The sequence below is a fragment of the Dermacentor andersoni genome, chromosome 3 (assembly GCF_023375885.2).
Source record: "Dermacentor andersoni chromosome 3, qqDerAnde1_hic_scaffold, whole genome shotgun sequence".
Lineage (NCBI taxonomy): Eukaryota > Metazoa > Arthropoda > Arachnida > Ixodida > Ixodidae > Dermacentor > Dermacentor andersoni.
The window spans coordinates 87,947,384-87,973,227 of NC_092816.1; the positions used below are offsets into that span (position 1 = coordinate 87,947,384).

A 25,844-nucleotide genomic window follows, 5' to 3' on the forward strand; every position below is an offset into this window, starting at 1 on the left:
CAAACCCCCACACTTACTACAATAGACTGAAACCCCGCAGTCCGGATTAATTTTATTCATGATGACCGGGTTAGGGTACGTTCGTCCTCGAGAGTTTTCGTTTGCCTGTGTACCACTACTCGTCATTACCACAGTTCAATATATAAAAGCCATGCAATCTATTAAGTCTCGACCTAGGGTACGAATGGCAGTGATGTAACTCATGTACGGTCTAACATATTGTAACATTTCGCAAAAAATAAGGCCAGAATGCCAGTGCAATGTCTTTCATGGGGAACTAGTATATAGTGCGTGATAGTATGCACAATTTTCTATAGCACTGATAATGCAGAATTTTCCCGCTTGGTTTGCCGTAAGAAACACTTTAGCGATTGTGGATATTGAAGCGGAGGAGCACACCCGTGTCTGTAAAGATATCCTTAGCTCCTCCGAGCTGACTACAAATGATAATAGGAACAGTAAGGGCACAAAAAAAAACCTTGTTATGATTTCACGCAATATTGAAAACAAACCTTATTGGGAGCGAGAGACGAGAGAGCTGACCAACGGTATAAGCAACCGTTATTATTGTGATAGCATATATTATGCACAGTGCAGGCGCATATTCGCCGTAGCCATCGCCGTCGCCATCGCCGTCGGCCTCGCCGTAATTTGTCATATAAAGCCCAAGTGCGGTAACAGCGCACCGTCTTCCACTGCGCGCAAGGCACCTGGGGAGGTTGAACACAATAGTGGCTGCGTACGACACGGGTAAGCGCGATCACACGGGCCCTATCATCAAAGAGTCCTGCGATGAGTAGAGTCTAGTTGCCCGATGGCTGATAGCACCGTGTGTGCTGTGTTCTCGTCGCGTAGTTCGCGTTGACGCGAGACGCAGCACGAAAGTCAATTCACTCGCTGCGGCGGCAGCTCTTCCACCCGCAAGCGTTTTCACAGGGAGTGTCCGCAATCATCGAGTATGATTTCTTTACATTTTCCTGTGCAACCGTGAAACCGTGCTTATTAATTTACTTCGTAAGCCAATGTTTACGAGCTTATACGCGCGATAAAGCTACTATCCTTACTTCGTATAGCTGTCTACTAATTTCCTGACACTTCGCCTGTCCGGCGAATCTGCGACCTTTACATGCTCTGCAGCTTTGTTTCTCTTTTAGGCCATAATGCTGCGACTTCCGGCTGAACACGCTATTAGCTAGGACAAAATAGTTAAGAAAGCAGTAAATTGCTGTAGAAAAATAAGCTTTCTTTATCCACGAGAAAAAAAAAATGTTCAACAGAACTGACTGGTGGGCTAGTTGGTACTGCGTAACTTGAGGCAAAGCGCAAAAAACACTTAGGACAATAGCGCCGGGTCTTCGTTTTCTTCTGTTGTCCTACGTGCTTTTTTCCGCTTTGCCTCAAGTTAAAATAATGCAACTTAGAAGGGTGATGGTTTGGGCTAGTTGGTTTTCAATTTTAGACTGTGATACAGCACGAAGCGGGACAGGGGACATAGGCAAAGCGCTTGTCCTTGTTTTTCCCTGTGTCCCCTGTCCCGCTCCATACTGTGCCGCATAGTCTAAAATATAAAAAAATGTGTTCGCTATTTTTCTATAAGCTTCTTTTGACGCTGCTGTAAATGAACCTTCACATCTTTCATAGGACTTATCGTATTGTGTGCGGGTAGGTGGTGCAATCTTACTTATTGGAAATATTTAGTTTTGTAAAAAATGACAATTTGTCAAAAACATTCATAGTGACCTGCGCAATCTTTAAACCGCAAGCACACATGCCCTACATTAAAGGAGGAAGCTTAAGATGCGTTTCTGGGACTCACAGTGTCCTTCTTTTGATGGGCGATGTCTGCGAGATATTTTGATTTTCCGACTTCCTGAAGGGCAATGCTCTCGGTTTTGCAACTTCCCTTTTGTTTCTTTATTTTAACACTGCTTCTATGGTAGCCGCTTATAGTGCCGACTAAGGTCATGACGCGCATTTAAAGTTTATGCTCATAGTATGTGTGCCCGGTTCGCAAGCATAAGCTCTTAGGTAATTTCGTCGGCTATAGTGCGAAGCTGTCAGTACCACTCACCTCCAGTTGTGGTGTCGGCAATTTCATCGACTATACATTGCAAGGCATTATATATATATATATATATATATATATATATATATATATATGTGTGTGTGTGTGTGTGTGTGTGTGTGTGTGTGTGTGTGTGTGTGTGTGTGTGTGTGTGTGTGTTTGTGTTTGTGTGTGTGTGTGTGTGTGTGTGTGTGTGTGTGTGTGTGTGTGTGTGTGTGTGTGTGTGTGTGTGTGTGTGTGTGTGTGTGTGTGTGTGTGTGTGTGTGTTATTTGGACATCGCACATTACCTATATTGACAATCAGTTTGCTTCGGAACAGTAACATCGCAGCACCCTTATTCTGCACTAACGAAGCCGCAGGGAAACGTTCACAGTTTTCAGCATGACCGGATTCCTTTTATTCCAATGATGTCTCGTTGCGGTTTTCAGAGCTATAAATTGCTGCTTACCGTTTTCCTGGATCTCTTTTGCCAGCTGCTCTCCTATTCCACCTTTGTAGAAATAGTCAGGTCCCTTGTCCGCTACAACCTCCAGGGTGTCCGCGAAGTCCGGCTGGACCAGTAGATCCCCTTCGGCCAAAGTGTCATTGGTTGTTTCATTCCAGAAGACCTTCCTGCAATTGGAAGCACTCACTTGCTTTGACTGTACGCTCGGCATTCTCTTCTTGTCGATGCATGGGCTATTGCGTTAGGAGCCAGCAACGTATTCATTTCACATGACTTAGTTATGTGCATATCATATGAACTTCGCATACTGTACAGATGATATGAGTAACACCAGCGTGGGTTGCGTTTAGGCGTAGCACATACCAGACGTGTACAAGTATACGCATTCGCCACATATACACACAGGGAAATACATGTGCATATCACGAGCATTTTACTAATTGTATGCGGAGCACAGCATTTGCTGCAGGGTAGTTGATAGTTCGCATATTTTTGTATTAAATATTCATGAAGCACCCGCCAATCCTTACCTCTTTATACTGCAGTCACATTTGAGTATGTGAGTTGTTCTTGCCGCTTCTTTTGAGGGATATTGAGTACTAGCAAAGAAAGAATCCTCCCAAGATGCGCTGTGAGTAAACCGAACCCTCTTCATACACAGTGTATCTCCATTTTCGTTCGTTGCGCTAGGCATGGACGGAAAATTGTGTTTCGCAAAGCTTTCAGGTGATGACTTAGTTATTGATGTTTTTCTAGACTGCTAGTTCTTTTCATTAAGAAAAACGCCGCATGAATGACTGGATAATTAAAAGAGAGAAAACGATGCATAGAAAGCTAGGGAGCTTAACCAGAGGTAGTTCCGGTTGGCTACCCTGCACAGGGGGAGGGAGTATGGTGATAATGACGGGATAATAAAAATCTTTAATTACTCTGTAAGTATGAGTCGTGATTAGAAAATGCGCAGAGCACCGTCGCAGTCCCTTGACTTTCACTCATTAAATTCTTCAGTGCTTTGTAATAAAAACAATGCAACATGGGCACATATAACGGCAGTACATCAGAATACGCGACTCAAGTAGTTAATATGTAAAAAAGATTACTTTTGGCGGTAACTTTATGCGACAACTATAGCAAATATTTCGCTACTTCATTTCCTTCTCCCGTGGCTGCTGCTTTTACATTACGCTCAATTGCAATGTGGTCGGAGCTGACGAAGCTTCATTTCTACATTTTAATAAGCGAAATATACGAACACACAAGTTAAAACCTTTCTATAAAATTGCTAATACATCACAAAACAACAAGAGAGAGTGAGAGAGAAAAAGTTTAATGATACGAGAAATCACCTGTTATTTAAGGGCTTCACAAGTGAACTAAGCCACAGACTGTTACTGCTACTGTACAACTAACCTCTGTGTCATGTATTAGTCGTACCAAATATAAAACTAAAGCTAACACGTTATCTGCCCACAAATCTCGCACATGCGCATCAATCAAGAGCAAAAACAGACACTTCCCGACCAGGTGCAATGTATGAAGATGATACAAAACATTGTGTCACAATATATCAAGTTTAACTGCCAAACGATTTTAGGTTTCATATTAGCTTTACAGGATTCCATCCAAGAGTGACGCACAGGAAAGGAATGTCTTCGAAAAATGCAGGGAAGATCTCCTGGAGCTGGCGCGCTTCATCTTGCTACTCTACACTGGGGAAGGGAAGCTGAAACTTGTCTCCTTCCCTTTGATGGTAAACTTTAGTAACCAGTTTTCTCTACGCTAATACAAATCCGGTGTGTTCGTGATTAAGCCCCATCCTCTGGTTACGCATTTATATCTTTTCTTGGTTCCGAGACCATTTGGTCAGCATTATGTGCTCTTCGGTTATGACAGGGTGCTACAGGCGCTGGTAGCAGTCTCAAGCATTTCACTTCATTTTTTTTTTTTTTTGGGGGGGGCACATATACGATTGTCATTTTGCCCAAGTGTAGTACGTCAATCGATTAGCAGCTAACAAAAATTGAAGTCAGTCGAACACTGGCTCTAGGCTACTACAGTCTCAGCGCACGAAGATTGTCGCATTTGTCTCGCACAAGAATGGCACAGCCGTAGCCAGCACTCGAGCCCGCCAGGTGGCACTTAGCAACGATACACCATACCATTCGAGCCATCGCTTCGGGTCAGAGTGCAACACGTATCTGTATACTCTGAGTTGGACTACACAGTTACGTGTGCTTGTAGCATATAGATGCTGCAGGCGAATAGGGTAACGCAAATCAAAATGAGACACGGGACAAAGCGTGCCATCTTGAGTTTATCGACTGGTATTTTAAAGCTGCGCAATCTGACCTTAGTAATATTTATCTGACACGTGGCATTATTTATCCACTTTATTTGACTAGAAAACCGTACCTACATAGCAACGTATATCGGAGGTAAAAGTAGGGAGCGAGTGTCCGTCAGTTGGCAACCTAACAAAAAACAGACAGAAAGCAGCTGACACTTTTTATAGCATGTAACCGTCATCTTGGTACCGTTTTCTCCCCCTCCCCCCAAATTATTTAATTTATTTTTACTTTTCACTAGCTACGCTTACACTGAATTTCAACAGGATGCGTCTGAATCTTCAGTGTGTTGAAATTATTCTGTTAACATGCTAAAACAGAGTACAAATCACAATTTATAGCACGAGCTAAAGCTAGCAAACCTAGCTCTACCTTCTCGTCCCATATTCTACGGATAGCAAGCAAAGGGAAATGTTCGTGTATTAATAAACAACAAAAACAAGGGAGTTAGCGCAATGTCTCCGTGAGGTCACATTTGCAGGTTCTCTGTGCAAGTATAGTGTAGGAATGGCGAACGCGGAAGGGATGTCTAACTCTTTCTTTCTCCTGAACCGATAGACCAGCCGTGTCATGCTCGCGCGCACGCCGGAAACCGCACGTCTCTCTTTTCATCGTATATGAGGAAAATAATATTTACGCTCATTGCGGGAAGGGTGGAAGAGAATAAGCATGCGCAGCTCCTGGCATGCGCACGAGCACGATATGGCTGGCCGATTGGATTCGAAAAGCAAACGGGTTTGGCATCTTGTCCTGCACGCCTCTGGGCGATTCCTTAACCTGCCGGAGGAGGGCGCTGCAGTGGCAACCTGGCCATACTCGTCCAAACTCCGGGCACTGTGGGAAGACATGTATGCTCACTTGAGGCTGTCCGAGAGGTCGTCCTTGTGCTTCTGAAGGGTGGCGGCCAAGTGCGGCCCCACGGGGAAGCCGTACCGGGCGAGGCGAATGGCGTCGTCGAAGTGATCCCGCCACATGAGAGTGGAGTGAAGCTCGCGCAGCAGGGTGCGGTAGCCACGGAGCTCGCCGGGCACCGCAACGGACAGACCGCCTGCGTGTTTTCACAATCAAGAAGCAACGTGCTACGTGTCTGAACAAAGCATAGCGCTGTATGAAGCTAGATAGTTAGACCCGCCTTACATTGCGCGAGTTTGTTTGTACCGTATCTAAAGAGAAGCGTTTTTTGACGTTTCCCGTTATAATGCGGTTTCGGAACTGGAAAGTAAACCGTGCGCCTTCGTCTTCTGCAGCTAAGCTTAAAGTCACACAAGCCGATGAGCCGAGTCACTTGCTGTCATTCACTCTTTCATTTTGTAAACACTTTGCATGCACTGTGTGGACATTGAGTACGTGAGCGTAGATTACCTAAAAAATTCACAAACTTATCAATGCAGAAGCGTGCAAAATAATATCAGTAGGAAAGTAACTTCATAAGAAAAGCCATACAGCATCTTAGCATATGTGAGAGTTCACATATGACCTCCTCCCCCCTCTCCCCCTAAAACAAAAAGCGATTGCAACAATAATTCGAATATTCAGAAAACAGAAGCTATTAACGAACAAGTTTTCGTGACTTGTGCAGCTCTAATCAATAAAGGGGCACAACAAAAAGGGCAGCACAAAATGAATACTTGGCGCCTTTCTCAGCTTTCTATCCTTAAACGCACAAAACTATCAAGAAATGATCAGAGTAGCTTGAAGATAAGGTAGAAAGTGCAATATGGTAATCGCGGTATGTTTCGCGATCTGTATGGAGGCAACATTAATGAGATTATGAACACATTTTCAGTTGTCATTGAATTGAACGGGCATAGAAACTCCGGGGGCTGTTAAAACGCACCGTCTTGCAAAGCATATTACGTTCAACCTCGAGGAACTTGCCTGCTTTGCGAAGCATAGCTGGTGACGACGCATATGTAACCGTGCATTTTACAAAAATATTTACTGTGGGACGAAGTCAAAATATAAGTTTATCTACTAATGAATAATTTTAAAGAAAATGTCTTTTTTAGCGAGTTACCCGTACTTTTCCGTGTCGGCTATGTGTGTTTGTTGAATTTTTTTTTTTAACCCATGCCGAATATAGTGAAGTCTAAAAATGTAGGCCGACCCTGAAGGTAGCGCAGTCAAAAATTTTGGCTGTTCAGGATTGTAGTGCAGGCTAAAAAGTAAAGGCCGTTCTCGTGGGTATTCGCGTTCTAAAAATGGCAACCGCTCTCAAAGGTAGCACTGTATTATATGAGAGCAGATCTCAACAATAGTGCAGTAAAAAAAAAAATATGCAATTCGATGTTTCTCCTATACGCCCCTCACGAGATGGGGGACGCGATAGAGGGCCGTGCGCAGTGACCCGCCCCATTTCAACCCCTACTCGCTCGTGAAGAAATTCTCTTTCATTGACTTCAATTTGAATTGATTTCCAACTCTTTCAATATTGGGCGCCAAGCCCATCTTAGGTAACTCAATCTTCTGAATTCGCTGCACATTGCATTTGAAAGTAATGTCTGAGCACCCCGCGCATCATGTCTTTCTGTGGGATAACAACCGTCCACCTCTTGCTTGGTCGCGTTTGCATTGACAGTGACACCTAGGCTGTTTTATCGCTTTTGATCTACGCATTTAGGCCTCGTTGACACAGCTCTCATCCTCCTCGTCCCGTCACCGTCGCGGCCCCGGCGTGCGTCGTGAGAGAACGCTTCCTCGCTCGTTTCTCCTGACAAACGGGTTGGCGGGTACGTTGGCCGATGCTCCTATATAACGTGCCCAGCGTCCTGTTTTTGACGAGAAATGGCCGATAAGATGCTCTCGCCTGGCGGACGCTTGTGCTGTGGCAGTCGCAGGACGGGACAGATGGCGGCTTGCGAACCAGCCCTTAAAATATATCCCACGACAGAACTGAACGCTCAACGTAGATGCCGCACACTCATAAAACCAAGACGCAGCAAAAACATGCGCGGCAGCTTCGAAAAGTGAAGGAGCCTACTCCTGATCCCTAATTCAATTTGAAACTCTGCAAGACGTAATGTTTCTCACTCGAATTTTAAAAAGTTATTCTTCGTACGACACAACCTTTAGAAAACGTAGAAGTCAGTTCAAACTTATAAAAAGAATTGCTTTTCAATACTTATAGATGGCAATAGTGTTCTCCATTGTCCTTTAGATTGTGAAAACCCTCATGAAACTGAATTGCCATTCAAAATAACGGTAAATCAATAGTTAATTACGAGTGAGTGCGACGGCCATCGGCTAAAAGAGTATTGAGACTTACGTCATTATGAGTCTTTCGACACATACGTTAAAGTGCTACATGGTGCAATGTTTTAGGCGGAAGCCAAATGACTTCACAATGCCAGTAGCGGAAGCATCATGCCGGCGTTTCGATTTCTCCCAATGAAATATTTTCAAAAGCTTAAGAACTAGTGAGTAAAGACGTACCTCTCCTGGCCAATGTCTCGTTGCCGACAAACATGTCCCACCTAGCTGCACCTGGAGCCCTTTCCCTTGCAATCAAAGTCAGCGCCTTTCCTGCGCGTCTTGGCGAAACAGAAATAAAATGGCATAAAAATAATCATCTCAATACTTCATTATCACAGCTTACATTTCAAATTGTGTATGTATATTTTTGGCTCCCATTTCGAAAGACAATTGCACTGGAAGCAGACCTAGAGTGTTCATTTCACTTTTCCTTGTTTTATGCGTATTAGCGTGGCTTGAGATTGCTTGTGTTATTATTTGCATGGCTATCTCTCGCGTACTGGCGTGCGACGCTCCATATTATAAAATATTTTGTTACTTTAGTGATTCTATGAATTCCATAGAATTTAATTTTATCGGTTTGTCGGCTGGTGACACGCCTGCGCCTATGGAAGCTTCAAAGTGGGCCCGGAACACACTTCGAGATCTGTTTTTTTCTTTTGCTATTTTTGCTTTACATTTAGCTGACCATGTCATGAAAGAGTTTAGCATTCATTGACTAAATATATACTTAGACCGAAAATTGCACCTGAGATTCACATTGCAATGTAATAATAGCATTTCACGTATTGTCGCCTAAAGTATTATGTAAGGTTTATTTTGTTATCGCCTTTGTCAGTAATAATAATAATGATCTCTTATCGTTTTCTCCATTTCCATTCTAAATGCGTGCACACCAGCAGCTTAGCAAGACAACACTAGGAATATTTAAAAAAGGTGCAAGAACATCCTTTGAGTTTTTTAGTATTATTATTATACACAGGAACGATTATCCGAGAACAAGTACTTCTCTCTAGCACAACTCGCGTGCAACCCTGCTCGTACCGGCTCTGGCGTCTCACCAATTTAATGTGCTACGTCGAAAGCTATTAACCTGTCTGCAAAACAGGGACGAGAACAAGGTAAACATTGCGCCTGCTGTTTACCGTTAATCCTCCAGTTTGCGATGGCTACAAAATGTAAGGATTCCTAAAGGGCCAGGAGGCGCAGGATGAAATGCCCTTCTTTTTTGCTTTTAGTCTGTTAACAAAAAGGCTAGACAAAGTCTTGCCTTTGTACTGCATTTTTTTCTCGCTTAGCTCTCGCTTTTCTTCACCATACGCCAAAAAGAGTGCGCGCACGGTTTTTGTACCTGGCTTGTAACTCCATTTAGCCTTCGCATAAAACAACATCAACTTCGTGAGTTGAACATCGCGTATGCGATTTTTCGTCATTTCCATACTTCCGATTTTCTTTTCCGTGAATCGTTGTTTATCTTTTGCTGACTTTAACGCGCGAAAAACAACAACAAGCGTTTACTTTTGACCACTTGCATTTGTTTTACGTGCTCCCTAAACGCGTACAATTGTCGCTCAGATGCGTTGCTCAAATATTTTAACATAGATGCGTCTAGCATAGCTTTCTGCTGCGTCGCCATGTTCAACTACCTGATTTCGTCGTCTACGCAAGAATAGGAAACGGTTCACTCGTACGCGTGGTCACTTCTGCGGCATCGCCACATGCAGTCAGCTTAATTATGAATATTATCAGCAAAAGAGGCGATACTATAGATAATGCTGTTTCGTACTTATTGCACCTGTGACTCTGTTTGTTTACGAGTGTAAATAGCACAGTCGAGAAGCATTTACCTGAGATATATGGTTGCCATGAATCCGCCGCCGATTCCCATAGAGTGTGGTAGAACGACGCCCATGCACAGCATGGTGGCTACGGCTGCGTCTGCAAGGTTGCCGCCTTTCTTCATAATGTTCCTAATGGATAACAGAGAACGAAGGTATCATTCACAACATACTATAACATCAGCCATCGTATGTAAAACGCATACACCGTTACAATGGCGGGACGGTGCCCTGCATTGCTCATTTATTCTGCACTACTCAGTGACGGCATATGTATAGCCACAAATGATCTAGCGCTGCACAGAGAGAGAGAGAATGAAGGAAGGAAAGGCAGGGAGCTCAACCAGACTGAGTCCAGTGTGCTACCCTACACGTGGGGAGCGGGATGGGGAGTGAAAGAGGGAGAGAAAACATGAGTCTATCGCACTTTCACAACCACTAAGTTAGGTGCAGGATGTCTATAGTCGGGCACTCAAATCTGTTGCCTTCAGGTAGTAAAGAAGCGTATCCGTAACAACAGCGCAGGCTTTTTTTTGTGTGGGCACAGGCATACCATGATGGTAATAGGCCAAAGGGCAGCAACTTACATATCGGCGGAGCAGCGGAGACATTTTGTATTGCGACATGCGCTTGACATGTGCATTTTTTTAGCTATCTGACAATTTCTTTCAATAGACGCGCTACCTTTATTTCCTGCTTGTTCAGCATTTTTGACACCGTGTTCATTTGAGATCGGTCGTACATCTTCCAAACAGCAGCTTGAAACAGCGCGACACAGCTCTTTTGTGTCGCACTGCTTAAAGCTGTTGCCTACATTTCTGGCATCCTCATGGGGCACAAAGAGGATTCAGAAGTTTTACAAAACTGCGAGGTTTGTCTCTAATGTCTCTTGGAATTACGCCTTGCTTGAATTTTGCCCCGCTTTTCTTGCATTAGGGAACTGTAAATTTTGCCGATTTAGAGTCCTAAGTCTATATGCCATGTTCCTTTTCAATTGCGATCCATTACTCTTATCTTCTTAAGAAAAGTCAAGATTGCTGGGCGGCGGGGTGTAGCGACAGGATAATCTCTTCTGACGCAGTGTTTACCATAACTTCCGCGTGGTTATTTCTTTAAGCCATTAAACGTGTGATACCAGCAGCACAGCAGAATAAAGCTGCTCTCAGAAATCATGATATCGCTAAAATTGTGAGTCCACACAGCGCAAATGTCGCCAAGTGCTTCTACGTGAAGATTGGCGATTGCCGCTGGCACACATGTAGACTGTGTATGTGCCAGTTGCCATCACTGACTGTTCCTTTCGTTTCACGTCAGGATTTAAAACATTAAAACTGCAGCAGCGGAGGGCGACATACGCTCTGCCATAAAGCTTCCCGGTTCGCGCGCAGGACATCAGTGCAGCGGAATGGCAAGCACCAAGGAGTGTGCAGTGCATAGATTGCGAACTCTTAGGACAACTGCATCATATGCGCCAGCTCACTATAACTCTCTCACACGTCTTGAGAGCGCCTCTTTTCCCACACGATGCCTTCCTGAAGGCAGACCGGTGCTAAGACCCACATGTGTTACCGCACATTGATTTTCAACAACTTGGTTAACCTTCCCCTAAAGAATGTAATCGGTGAAGGAATCAGGGATGGTTAATGTGTCGACACTTGGTGCTTGCGTCGCGATATTTGACTTTGCTCCCAAGCAGCAGAACACGGACGATCAAGCTGAGAAGCTTTCGAGATCCTTCTCTTGTTTCCTTTTCTATTTGTTATTCTTTACTTTGCGCCCGTCAAAGCACATACCTTAAAAAAATTCCGGTAATCTGTGTTGGGCAACAAAAAGTTCACAGGGGAAACTGACGGAAGCCGTAGCCATAAGCCACACCTTGCTTGGTTATCATTCATGCTCTGTTCCGAGCAATGTTTTTACCAGTCTGAGGTATAAGTATCAATTTCTGCTTACCTAGTCACGTTAGCGCACGGTGCTGCGTCTGTCGCCACTGCCCAGTGACTAAAATTCCCTAGTTCTGAATCCGGAGTGACGGTATCTTCCGCCGGAGTGTCATCGCACCCAGTGTCATCGAGGCCTCCGAGTGGTGTAGAAGCGGAGTTTGTCGTCGTTGTAGATTCAGAACCTGCGTCACCAGCAGATTCGGTACCACCAAATACCGTGTCTTCAGTGCCTCCAGAAGTGGAATCGAGCACTGCGGCAGACTCTGTGATGGTTGTCGCCAAAGGCGATTTCGTTTCCAGTGGTGCTGCCGTCAACACAAGCTCATCTGATAGCGCGGTTGGCTCAGGAGTGGGTGCGTCATGTTGACCTGTAATTTCTTGAGAACGTCCGCATACTAACACAAGTATGATCACACCTAATGCCACTATGAAGCCGTACCTGTGAGATGCAAGAAAGAAAGAAATATTTATTGTTAATTTCGTGGCACTCGCATCATAACAATAAAGTGAAAGGCAACAAAGATTGGTGATTAAATACTCAGAAAACGCTCACATACCACGCTCTTCTAATAACGATGTTGCGCAATCGTGGTGTTGGGGTTTGGCGCATCACAGAGGTGCTTGCTCTATGCACAATTTTTTTTTTAAAAAGCAGCACCAAAATCTTGGGCAAACTAAGAAACGGGGGCCAATTTTAATATATTACAGGCGTACCTCGTCGTGGGCCATTCTTCTGTTTTGGCTTAGCTGCCTACTACAATGCTTCTGCGCTGACGTGTAGCAAACAGTCTACTCCAATGCTACTCCTTCTCGCGTTTTATCAGTGCTCCGATCTGCGCGCCGCCTACGTTATCGCCGAGATCGTCTGGCTGCGAGTGGCGTATGATAAGAAAGCAACTGAACGAAGCAAACAAATTTGGATATTATAGCGGCTCTAATCCTGCGGTGCGAGGCTTAGAGCACATAGCGTATTTAACTCAGTTGAACAGGTAGCTCACTGCAGGAAAATTTAAATATGCGAGATATTTGCGAACTTTCATATTCACGGTAATGTAGCTGATCATAAAGCGTATCAATGAGCAAGCCACGGCAAATGAGTGCCAAAATTTGTTTCTTATAATCTGACCCGCCGAGTGACCGATCCCAGCAGCAATGGTGGTGGAGCTTTGTGCAGCCGAATAATAAATGATAGGATCAGTAGAAACATTTAAAAAACTTCGCTACACGACACGGTTCTACTTAGCACATTCGATTGTCCTCCTAAATTAAAACATCTGAAAAATACGGCTTCGACGACTGAAACTTCACCAGTGATCTCGCTGAACCTTGCGTCGTTTTCTTGAAAGCACCCCTAACGGAGGTGGCGGTTGAGATTGCCGGTAAATTGCGGTAATCGCTGATTGTATTGCACCCTTATTTCTGTTCTATGGAATTTCTTCTTTTTTTTTTGAGCTAAGCCGCTTTGCCACTTTTTGTTTTGTGTCGCTTTTTCTTTTCTTTCCTTACGAATGTATAATCTTGTACAAGGTACACACTGCTTCGTTGTTAGCGGCACGTACACTATTTACGAATATGCTTGTAGCATACTTTTACTCCCTACTGCAGCCAATGCCTGGAAATCTGGGGCTAGTCAAGCTGCCTTGAGCAGCTTTTATTCCCTCTTATTGCCCGCCATCCTGCACTTTTGAGAGCAAACCATAATTGTTATAAGTGCCACCTCGGTCACTGTGGTTGTCACCACGATCGCTATCATGAGTGGGCGGTCGCCCCACCGTGGGTAATTGAATAAAACAAGCTTTTACGTAAGACCACCCTTGGGGAATATGGGTCCTGGTGGTGTCGTTGAAGCTGGCGTAAATGAATCCTGTAGGGCCGTGTAATGTAAGAATTCTCCTTACACCTTTCCTATTCCCTTCTTGCCATCCACTGTTTACAGCCTGCAGATCCGGGTGGTATTGTGAGTGGAGCGCTAGTCGGACCAATGACGAATCGCGAAAAAGAATAGCATTGGAATATTACTCGTGCATAAATTTTCGGTCCTAGAGTTGCGCGCTGCGGCTATCGATTAAACAATCTCTTTGAGACGGCGGCACGAGTTTGTTCTGTCCACCACTCTCCTGCATATGGCGTGACTCTTTAAAGCCGCATAAGCTAGCAACATTTGAAAAGCTGGAAATTTGAGAAGCAATTTGATGAACCCCGAGGAAGTGAGCCTAGACATACGCTTCGCATGCTACTGCAAATGTTTGGAAGCAGAGAGTAAGCTAAGCTAAATGATGAAAAATAATGTCGCAGAAATGGCCAACGCAGATCCTAAACCCCGTACTTGCTGTTTCCAGCTCACTACAAGGGGCTGAGGAAGGAATGGGCCAGCATTTATTAAGCAGCGAATGAAAACACTTAGTCTATCATTATAAACTTTTCTCCAGCCACTATTCCTGTTAACTTGTGTAGCGACTTTTCTTTTTTTTTTTTTTTTTGACGAAGCAGTTTTAGATGGGTAAGGCCTACTCAAACGGTGTTTGTTGCACATCTAACACAAAGACCTTACACACATGACTCCTATAGGTTTTATAGCTGGCAGCCATGTGTATGAACGTGTTTGATTTCTACACCCTGAAGTCTTTCAGGATGATTCTCATTTTGGAGTCAAAATGAAAAGCACTCGTTTACGCACTCACTCGTTTGAATCGCTAAACTTCTGCGTTATATACCATTTCACATTTTGCTGCTTCCAGAGGAGAACGTGCTTCATTGTACAATATTTCTCTAGCTCCGGTTATAGATTTATAATCCGTTGTCGGAGCAACTGCCTACTTCAAAATATTTCAGTTTTCTTGTTGAGAAGTAGAATCGCAAGATGTGGCACGTGTATCATCAGACTTTTCTCGCAACGTCGTCCCCTCCGCGCACTGCTCGTTACGGGGGCTCAGGGTGATTCAGTGACTGGCTGATTTTGTCACAGCTCACGCGCTAACTACCTCCCGCGCAAATAATACCTAACAACCAAACTGGACACTCTGATCGCTCTCAGGAACGTCTCTCTTCCGAACTATGTCGAACGGGCTGCGTAATTGAAGCATTCGGCGATGCGCGTTTGCGGGGTAGATTATTCCGGTATTCTTCGTAGTTTCGCTCCAAAGGCATGACGGGAACACTACACGAACTATAAAAATCGCAGCCTACGACGGAAATAGCTCTTAACGGACTTATGCTACTCTTATCATTCAATAATCCAAGACCTGTGAAGCTGTAAAACTGTAACCTGTCGTTGATGATGACGCCATTATTACGCGCTCCACGCTCTCTGGAGAATATTTCGCAACTCTGTCGGCAGGGAATTACACGTTGTGCTTTCTCCTTCTCGGCCACCACCGCCACTGGCAAACACGCGTCCTTATTACGAGGACTAATTAAGTATTTTTAATTCCTAATTTGAGCTTTCGTGCAGAGGGCACTTCGTAAAGAGAGGTTTATAGCTGAAAATTTTTATGATCCTGTTCAAGTTGGCATATCCTTTATTACAATATTTTTGTAAGGCGTTCTAGGAGGCACTGATTTATTTTAGTTATTTCTTTGCGCATCTCCTCCATCAAGCACTTTACCCCGCAAACCTCATCATGTCAATTTCTATATGCTGAATTTTCTACCTCCAAATTCCGATTAAGCGCTGTAAGCACAAAGCAAGATCCATGGTAGCGCTCATGTTACTCTGGAGGGAGTTTTCGGTTGGGGACACTCCAGCTAGCTTATCACTAAATTATTTAATACTATTATAATGAATGCTTCCACATTTTTTTTATCATCTTGTGTTATTGTACAAATATAATCTGTTTTACATGTGTGGTCAGAAATTAATTTCAGCAACCCGTTATAATTTCCTTTGAAATGAACGTTTTCCCTCTTTGCATGTTGAGGTTTTCCAAGTAGATTCTCTGCAATGCTATCCATGTACTGTGTATGCTATATGGTTTGCTTCCGTGGTTATAGCAAGCAAATCTGTGGTAGCTACGCAAATAGCGCCTCACAAAAAATCTCACTCCGGGACAATGGTATGGTCTCGAGCTCAAGTGCTTCGCTGTGGCTGGTGGTCGCATAAAAGTATCATTTCGCTCTGTTGGCGGTAAATAGGTTCAGATCTGAAGGAGCATTGTTAAAATAAACTCGCACTGCTTCCGAATAGAAGCGTGAGACTGAACATCACATCGAATGATATGGCTCATACCAGTATTGTTCTTTTTTTTTTTTTTTGCAAGCGAGACGCGATAGTTTTTTGTCGCAAAGTCCAGGGGGACAGAAGTCTGATTTCTAGGCCATTGCTTGCTTTGTATAGCATGGAGTAGAGGCTTTCGAGAACAAAACGCACACAGTGTGAATCAGTCACTGATAATCATTCTTGACGAGCACGATTCATCGTTCCGTATGCTAATTTTAGCCCACATGAGCCACGAATAAATAGTTTACCGCTCTTACAATTTTCACAGAGGTATCCTATTAAGAAATTAGGAAATCGGGATATTACATATTTACGAAAATACCACAAATTCAATTGCTGAAAGCCACTCCAGGCCATCGGGATTGCTGACCGCAGGATTTCGTAGGAGCCTCGAAATAATAAGTGAACTTACGCGCGAAATGCATTGTAGATTTAATATACACAATTCTTTACAAGAAACTATACGCCTTTTAAAACTCACGGATCACGTCGCCGCCGTAGTGAGATCATATTTTCTGCCCGGTAGTACGTCCCTTTCCTTGTGACTGCTTCCAAAGCAATCGGGGATGTTCAGGGTGGTCCAAGACCTGAAAGCAAAGTGACGCTGCTCTAGACACAATTCGCCTGTTTCTAACCGTTGGAAGGGGCACGGCAACAAACAGATATTACGCTAGCAACCACAAAGATAAGACGCTCTCACTTGTGCTAGTTTTGTTTCCTTTCAGAGATTACGGAAACACGTCGTTTCACGACTACGTATTGGCCAGACGTGTTTACTGTCCGTCGCATTAGAAGGAGACACTACGCTCACTCATTGCAGTGCTGTCATCCGACGAGGAGCTATTCAGTATTTTCAACGTCTGTTGGCTTTAGGGTGCCTTCCGTGCTTTAGTTTTACTGACTGTAATACCTCCGCATAAGGTATTTATTGTGATAAGTCGGTGAGCCCAGTCTGACATGAACCTCTTTACGAGGTTTACGGAACCCATTGTGAATGCGAATGTACTAATTTTGCTACTTAAGTGACACGTCATTTACTTATGCCACTTCAACTCTACATGAAAACTCATCTATGATTTCTAGCGTTCATAGCATTTAGTATCACTGATAAACAACTATAGATCTAGATCGTTAAGCGAAGGCAATTTTTCATGACTTACTGTCTTACTGCCGTCATACTAAACAGAAGCCGGTGAATTACCACTCAATGAAACAAACATGCCACTTAACGTGACGCTTTATCAAAGGCGCATTTTAGGGCGCAGCTCTTAGGCCCCCGTTCCTGCGTTGGGCGTCGGCGTGCCTCGTATTCCCTTGGCATTACCGAGCGAGCAAGCCCAGCGAACGATGAAAGAGCGAACGCGGAGCGCAATGGTGGATGAAGGACGGCGAGATAAAAGAGAGCGCGAGGAGGAAAGCGGAAGCATGAGGAGCAAAGCGGAGGAAGCCGCCTTGAAGCACCACCACAGGACGCTCACGCCCGCGCATCCGCGGCAGCGGCAGTACGAGAGAAAAAAAATAACGAGAAAGCTTGCCTTCGCGCATAGCGTTCGCCGCAAGCGTTTCCCGGTAAAAATTACGGTTGCATACGCTGCAGTTGCCGGACAACGTCAACTGTGTGGACTGTCTATAGATAGCGCCGCGCGTCGCGGCTCAGTCAGTCGTTGCGATGCCTCAGTTTATTACGAAATGAGAACACGTATAGAGCTGCGCTCAAATTTCGCATTAGCGGGTATCATAATCGTCGGTGACTTTTGATATGTTTCACTAGGTGTCGGAATCTCAGAGTTACTGCACTAATGCCAACCTAATCGCAGCGCGAAATTAAGTGGTGACAGCCTTTCTATCATTGTATTTCATTATAACAAAAGTACAAGAATCAAGAAGATAGAGCTCCACTTCATTTGGTTTATTTATGTTTATTTCAAGAGAAAAATTGGCCGACGATTACGCTTCTTGGTAGTGCGACCTTTGAGCGCAGCTGCTGCCTTATTTCAACAATAGGCAACCGCATACAGAACGTGCAGTGCCGAACACACCGCAGTCCGCTGCTGTCGAGCCGGCGCTCTGGCGACGCGCTATACTATAGTGGGTCACCGCCGCAGAGAGGTGGGGGGGGGGGGGGGAGATTAGCAATTATTATTTAATGTTTCTTCTGAGGTGGGATGAGGAAACGGCCCGAGAACAGGGATATTGAGTAGAGGTCACTCATTCTTTCACAGACAAGCCTCAATGTGGCAGCAGAAGATCGGGGTCGGAAGTAGAAGTGAGAGGATGAAACGCTATAACTGTCTTTCGAGTCACCGCAACGGCACTGCGTCAGGTAAGGGGAGGTATAGAGCAAGAGTGGAGGCGGCAGGACAGCCAGGCACATGCACTGCCAGAGGCGACAAATGCCACTGAGGAACGCGTTCCGCAAACGGGGAAGCGAGAGACACAGCTGACAGCCGTATAGCCACGCGACGCGGAGACGGAGGAGCGGAGAGCCGTGGATCACGCGCGAGGCTGCAAGGAGCGCCGGCCGATGGCACCGCGGCAGTGCCGCGACAGCAGGAGTAGGGACGGCGAGGGCGAAGTGGACGGTAGCGGCGCGAGTCACTGCAACGGCGCTGCGCAGAGGAAGGGGGCGTGATCCGGCTTTGAAGGAGACCGGGAGAGCAAAACTCGCGCCGTGCGCGACAGATGGTAGCAGGAGCGTGCGCAGCTAGAGCAGCAAGTGGATGATGACTTAGGTTACGACGAGGAAAGACTGCGAGGCCGACCGCGACGTGAAACGCGAGAATGGGCGCCAAGGAGCTGCGCTCTAATAGAGCTTACAGCTTGATTTCGACCGGATTGTCCCACTACGGCATCTCATATAGATAGGTCGTGGTTGTGGCAAGCAAGCGTCATCAACACTTCAGAATTTAATTTAATTTGGCTTAACTGGGAACACCACTGTGCGAGATTTACCGTGGATACTCCAGTTTAAAAGTCTTCTGGAATGACGTGTAAGCTGTATGTGCATGCGTAGGGGGTGCGACACAAAAGCGGCCTTAAATCTGTTCTACAAAAAGATATGCGAAAATTACAGTTTTCGAAAGATTCCTCCAGAGAAACATTTGGTGCCAGATCGCCACTCATTTGCCCAACGTGTTTCTTGCAAATCCAAGCGCACTGGTTTGTATCTTGTGTATTCTAAGCGCTTGAGACTTTTTCCTTCTTTGTCTTTCTTTTGTTCTCTTCAAGAGAGTGGCCGTTGTGTCCATCTTAGAAGACAATCGCTACCCAGCTTTCCATTCTCTTTGTGGTGTTTGTTTATGCTTACATGAATAATATTGATAATGACAGCGCTTAAGAGGCTGCTCTCTTTAAGATAAAGCCCATCACTTCCTGATTGCTCGGTGAAAATTCATTTCACAGTTAAAATAAACCTAACGCAACATATTTGTTATGTAGACGGCGTGTATGGTTCTCCGGAAATATTTTCACCACAGCGATAAGTTAATAATTTTTGCTTAATCAAACGCAAGGAAAAGTCACCCAACAAGGCGAGTGTTTATATAGTGTAGAATGCTTCTAATACGATTTACATAAGCCAGCACCCAAAAATATGGGCAGATCCAATGCACTATTTGTAATCTATGTAAAGCGAAGCTTTCGTGAAGCAGTTAATGAAATTGTTGATATTTGGCCATTTTTATTCACGTGTCTGTGGCCCCAATGAAGCTGCCGCGTGTATGTGGTCTCGCGTAACCGTGCTACGCAATGTGAGAAGCCTTAAATACGCTTTTAGTTCTTCCCCCCCCCCCCCTTTCTTCTTATTTATTTCAAATTTATCGGCCGCTTCTTGGGCAGTGCTCCGTTGGAGGGATGTGCCATGATATGAAAAAGATGATCATCACCAAAACGCGGCAATCACCTCAGACAGATAGTACCTCCCGTTTATTGGTCAATATCCCGTTGTGCCGATGAGCATGTCCCGTTGTACCAGCTGCTTTCTTGCCCAAAGGGGGGTTGCGCAAGAAGCGGGCATGTGCGGGCCAAAGCTGAGGGCATGTTTTATGATAAAAATATTGTAATAATCATTAACCCGCGGCGATCATATCATAGAGCTAATTAGCGCTGGCACGACACGTACCTCCCGCTTCTTGGCCTACCCTCCTTTCGGGTATCTGGACTCGTATGAAAATCATCATTATCGTAATCAGCACGCGAACGTGTTTCTTGGATATGTGCCATAGTATGAAAATCACAATCATCAGCAACACACGGTGACCGATCTTAAGGAATAGATTGTGCCACCATATGTTCCACCCGCTCGTCTTCCAGTTCCCCGTTATGGGCATGTCCTGTAGCATGAACATCATCATCACTAGCAACACACGGCCATGCTTCTTGGCCTAGCTCGCGTTGTGTGCATGTGCAATAGCATGAAAATCATAGCCATAATCAGCACGAGTCGATCATCTCAAAGAATTATTTTGGCATTGGTGCATTGACTCGATTCTTGGCTGGCCCCCATTGTGGGCATTTACCCTAGCATTGAAATCATTGTCATAATCTGCACGTGGATACGCTTCTTGACCGATCGCCCTTTGTAGGTATGTGTCATATTAGGGTGAATGATCATCATAATTTACCACGCGTGGGAATACAAAACTGTAGGTGCAATCATGGCATAATTGTTTGAGTATCGGGGTGGTGCGCAGGGCGGGGGGGGGGGGGGGCGCACATGTTCAAATCCCGCCACCAAACGCGCTTCGGCTTTATTTATGAGCATGAAAATCTACTCTGCGAAAACTGTAGAATTGTAGATAAAGAAAGCTTCGCTTTAAAATGCGTATAACCTATTATTGAGGAACGTACTAGCAGTGTTCAATAGTATCAAAACTTCGGATTCGTATGGCTCATTATAGAGTAACTGTAACCGCAATGAATCTTCCAAATTGCGAATCGTACGTGAGCTCATTACCTGTCGAGAGTCACAGTCAAAAGTATTAGCGGTATGCGAGTGTCAAGATTATTTGTACTGCGCCATCAAACGGACGTTGATTTCTTCGTAGGATGCAAGACAACATACTCCTGTATTGGTCCGGATAGTTGCACGTATGCTCCCTTGCTAGGTTAGAAAACTGTGCCTCGCCTTTAGACGAGATTATTGTACTTCAACATCATTCACTTTTGTGGTTATGGCGTAGGTGCTAAGACCGTGGCATATCGCGCTTCGTACTGCACTTTACGGATGCGTCTCGTTTTGACAACCGCCATATAGAGTTGCCCTTCCGTCTGGTATATAGCGCACGTTGGAATTTTTCCAACGGGTAGTGCGTGACCTGTCGCTGTGGTATACGACCTCGAAAGCCGAGATAACTCTAGCCGCGTTGTTGTTAGTTTTACTTCTGTATTTATGGCTCAATCTACGGTAAAAGCGGCGTCCGGTTTTGGGCTACCGTCTGCGTGCTTTTGTCGCAGCGTTATCACGAGAACAAACAGCGGTGTAAAGATTGCCAAACGCCTTTCATTCCGTGGCAGCTACTTTTCGCTGTACTTAAGGTACGGCTCTTACGCAAGTGCCTACTCAGCGTTGTGGACAGAGAACGAAAGTGATTGCCTGAATAAATATAAGATGGCCTAAATGTCAAACTCGCTTTGAATCTTCACAACATCCGGTAGGGCTCTTTACATAACGTATTCACTTTAAATAATTCAATGACCATTAGCAATACAACTTCCTACAACCGAAAGAAACCTAAAACAGAAATTATTTCTTCATCTTCGTGAGACACGCAGCTAAAAATTGAAAATGGAGCAAAGCATGACATTATCTCTTGTATGTTGTTTCGTAGTACTACCGATGACTTGATTTTAAAAACTTGGTCGACGTACAAACGCAATCAACGCCCGATCTTCCGTAGGTGTATTGAAAAATGCACAAAGTGTGCCTGCAGGTTATTTCCATGGTGTGAGGAATAAAATAGACAAAGTGTTAAAACTAAATGCATGTCCTTTCCCTTCTTTTGATGTGATAACGATGCAGAAACCATTGAATCTTTTTTTTATATGGCAGGAATGTAGTGTAGCCTTGGTGAGTTACCAGGCAATACACCATGTGGTTCAAATACTGAGGTATGGGCTTTCCAGTATTCTTTTTTTTTTTTACAGGCAAAACATACCTCGAGAAGAATTGAGCATGCTGCCAAAAAGATAAGCTCCTTGAATTTTTCGAACAGTGTTAACTGCCGCGCCATAACCAGTGACCTAATATTGTAATGCGTTTTACATGTACTCAACAGTTTATTATTGTAGTTTCCTTTAGAGCGATGTAGCTAAATCATGTGTATGTCCAGTTGCAGTATTCTAGTTCTCATTCACGTGAAGAGAAACTTTCTACGTGACGTCCGAACCGCATTAGACATGCACCAAATCGCTCTTGAAAGCTATCGTGTATTATCGTTCTGTTATTTTTATTGAAAGACATCCGTATCACTATTTGACCGCTCGTGCCGTACGATTAAGCATCAGCTTCAGAGAGCGCTGGTAAGCACATTGGCTTATCTAAACTGAAGAAATTTGATGTGTCCCGGGCAGAAAAAAAAAAAGACACCGATACGTTTTCTTTTTCTTTTCTTTTTTTCTTTTTTTGAGAGCACAGCTACTGGGCGCGCGTTCCTGCGGTTAGCGTCGGCAATCCTGGCGTAACGGAGCGAACGAGTACAGCGAAAGATGAGAGCGAATGCGGCGCGCAGCTGCGGATGAATAAAGCGGCGAGAGAGAAGAAGCGCGAGGAGGGAAGCGGAGAAGATGGTGCAGGGCATAGAGTTTCTAAATAAACCCTAGAGGGAAATGTGGCGCTAGTGTCTACGGGGGTTCTCATGAGCGTTGCCTCAACCTACATGGGAATGATGGGAAGTACAGGCTTCGGATTGACTTCGGTCTTCAGACTAGTGACGTTTGCTTCTGGCGCAGTAAACAAAGCTATACTCAAATATTATCTCGTAAAATCTAATTCTATTTCTGCAGCATGTTATATAATGTACAACACGCTACATAAACTTTGTATGACCTTGAGATGGAAGCACGGTTTACTATAGTTTGTCACCAGGACACACCAGGGTATGCATACTTGTGCGATTCTGTTCTCAATTTAACGCCAAAGAATAATTATTTATTCATTTTTGCAACAGCAAAACAACCGTGCATGTACTTATATAAAATACTCATCAAGTATTTCTAGAAATAAAAATGTTGTATTGTGACAAAGCGTTGCGCCCTTGAGCGGAATGCTACAAGTGTCGTCTGCTACGACGCCTGCTCGCTGCAAACGCGAGACTTTTCTCGCAGACGACAGGCACTTGCGAACTCTCTCGCTCTTTCGAAAGGTTGCGTCGGCTGTCACGATTGCTGAACGTCTTCAAGTACTTTTAAGCACATCTGCTGCAGTGCTAGCTAGGACGCTAGTGGCCTCCTACGAGTATGCTTCATCATATTTTATATTGGCGTACCGCTTCCGAAGCGTTACAGCGTGGCTTTGCGGGTACACATTGTGCGACACTAGACTAGAGCTAGGAAGCAGCTATCTTTCCTACCACAAGTAAGTTTGTGTTCTCAAAGTCCTAAAACACGCATTTCAATGAGCACATAAACGAGTACATAATGAAGCCCTCAATAAAATTTGATTGTCAAGCCACTAGAAGTACAACTGTATATATCTTGTATCAGTAGCGCCTTCTTTGTCCTATTCTGAAGTTTCATGAAGCACGTAACGCTACAGTGCCAACCTAACGCACTTAACAAACCAAGGTCCAAACGCTCAAAACATGTTCTTTCAACGTTTACGATGCCGCCGCTTTCTCGTCACGGCTTCGACGCCACACTGCGACACAAGCATCGTCCCAGTCGCTGGCCCAGCGCGCTATTACCACTCCGAGCAACATAACAAAGGCAGAGAGCTTTGCGTTGCACTGTCCCACTGCAGGTTATAGCAATTGCGCTTGGAGCGAAACCAAAACTGCCAAAAAAATTCTTGTAGACTAGTTTGCCAGTCAATAGAATGCCAATCCGAAGCCTGTACTTCCCATCATTCCCATGATGGTTGAACGATCGCAGCGCCAGATTTGCCTCTAGGTATACTAATATGAAACTCTATGGTGCAGGGGAACCGTGAGGTGGAAAGCAGAGGAAGGCACGGTGAAAGCGTGAGGACAAAGGCGTAGTGCGGCGAGGGCGGCTACGAGATGGCGCCAGAGTAGCGCGCGCGTCGTCTGGGACATTTGTCGGCCGCGGCTTCTGTGAATCGCGCCCACGCGTCACCCACGCGCTGGCCCCGCGCGTTGGCTCTCGCGAGCTACAAATTCGTGCTGCAGTGGCGCCACATTTTGCTCCGTTTGTAACATGCCGCAAAAGAGTGAGCGTCCACGTCAGCCCATATATAGCTAAATGAAAACAGGTATAGAGCAGCGCTCTAATTTCGCATTAGGGAGTATCTTAATCGTCGCTGCTTTTTTTTAAGTCCTTTTGATCGCTACGCACAGCTCAAATATATTCCGCATACGCAGCCTGCAATACAATGCCACCTGTGATCTGATTATGCTAATAAATAGTGCACCTTCGTAGGGATCACCTCAACGGAACATTATTTTACGGTCAACGAACAAATTAACTTTTACGAGCAAGAAGTAAATTGATACATCATGAAACACTTACCGGCATGCCTCGGGAACCGAGTGAGATAGATTATTTGAGTGATTCTGCTTATGAATTGGCAGGACCTGGGTTTTTGTATCTCGGCACGCTGTCTTAGGAGAAATGCTATGGTTTCGTCTCCGATAGGTCCTTCATACCAAGACTGACTTTCTTAGGTGAACTGCAAGAACTCGCGCTATGTTTAATTTTGGGAGGCCGTCGCAGGCCTGTTTGGCTCGATTGCCACTGAGTTGCCACAGATATATGACAGGAAATACTGCTTCTTGACACTGTCAAATCTCCAAATTATCACGCATGCCGCTGAAATTTGCAACAAGAAATAATAAAACAATGATACATGAGCCTAGGGCGTCGACTTACACAGTGGGTTCCTGCTTGCATTTCGGCGTAGCTTCCCAACAGTGTATTGCATAGACACAACATTACATGACATTAAAGTTGTGACCACTACGCTGCATGAGATCAAAAGTAAACCGCATTATAATATACACAACTGTACGAATCACATTCAGACGTACAAAAATGTCTGTTTCTCGAAAGCCTCGCTTCAAAGGGATTCCCACTTGTGTGTTGGATCTGGATAGTCTTTTTGGCTTTGTAACTGTAGACAGACTTTCTATAGTAATATTCTCTAAGGATACTTAGTCAATTCTGTGGTGTCTACTACACGCTCCACCGCTCTGTTTCTTGTGTTTCTCATTTTACTATTTCCTGGAAAGCAGTGCCAGCAGGAGTTTTCTCACTGCCAAAACCTTCAGTTCAAGTGCGCGACGTGCGAGCAATATAGCCTTCATAGCTTTCGTTGTAACTTTCGATGTTCCCATGCCATCGTCGATTTCACCAGCATCGTTATCTTCGTCATCATCAGTGACGCATTGTGGTTCTATTCCTTGTCGTAAAGTCAGCTACGACATCGACTGGTCGTCAATAATTTCTGTTCAATGTATTTACGACGATCAAACCATAATTGTTACCCCGCACATGTAGAAGCTGTCGTCTTGGCCATAAATATTTTTATTTAGTTTACACTAGCTGCTTTGCTACTGTCAAAGCA

At 44.7% G+C, this 25,844-nt stretch overlaps 1 protein-coding gene across 1 annotated transcript in view; it reads right to left on the reverse strand.

The window, feature by feature from the left end:
* The window catches only part of LOC126525059 (scoloptoxin SSD14-like), a 28,491-nt gene extending 11,628 nt beyond the window's left edge, over positions 1-16,863 (reverse strand). The window contains exons 1-6 of the mRNA XM_050173114.3: positions 16,587-16,863; positions 11,900-12,328; positions 9,956-10,078; positions 8,289-8,386; positions 5,715-5,904; positions 2,515-2,678 (exon numbers count right to left, since the gene is read on the reverse strand). Of these exons, the coding sequence (XP_050029071.2) occupies positions 2,515-2,678; positions 5,715-5,904; positions 8,289-8,386; positions 9,956-10,078; positions 11,900-12,328; positions 16,587-16,615 (1,033 nt within the window). The 5' untranslated portion in view covers positions 16,616-16,863. The remainder of the gene's footprint in view (positions 1-2,514; positions 2,679-5,714; positions 5,905-8,288; positions 8,387-9,955; positions 10,079-11,899; positions 12,329-16,586) is intronic.
* Between the last annotated feature and the right edge of the window lie 8,981 nt (positions 16,864-25,844).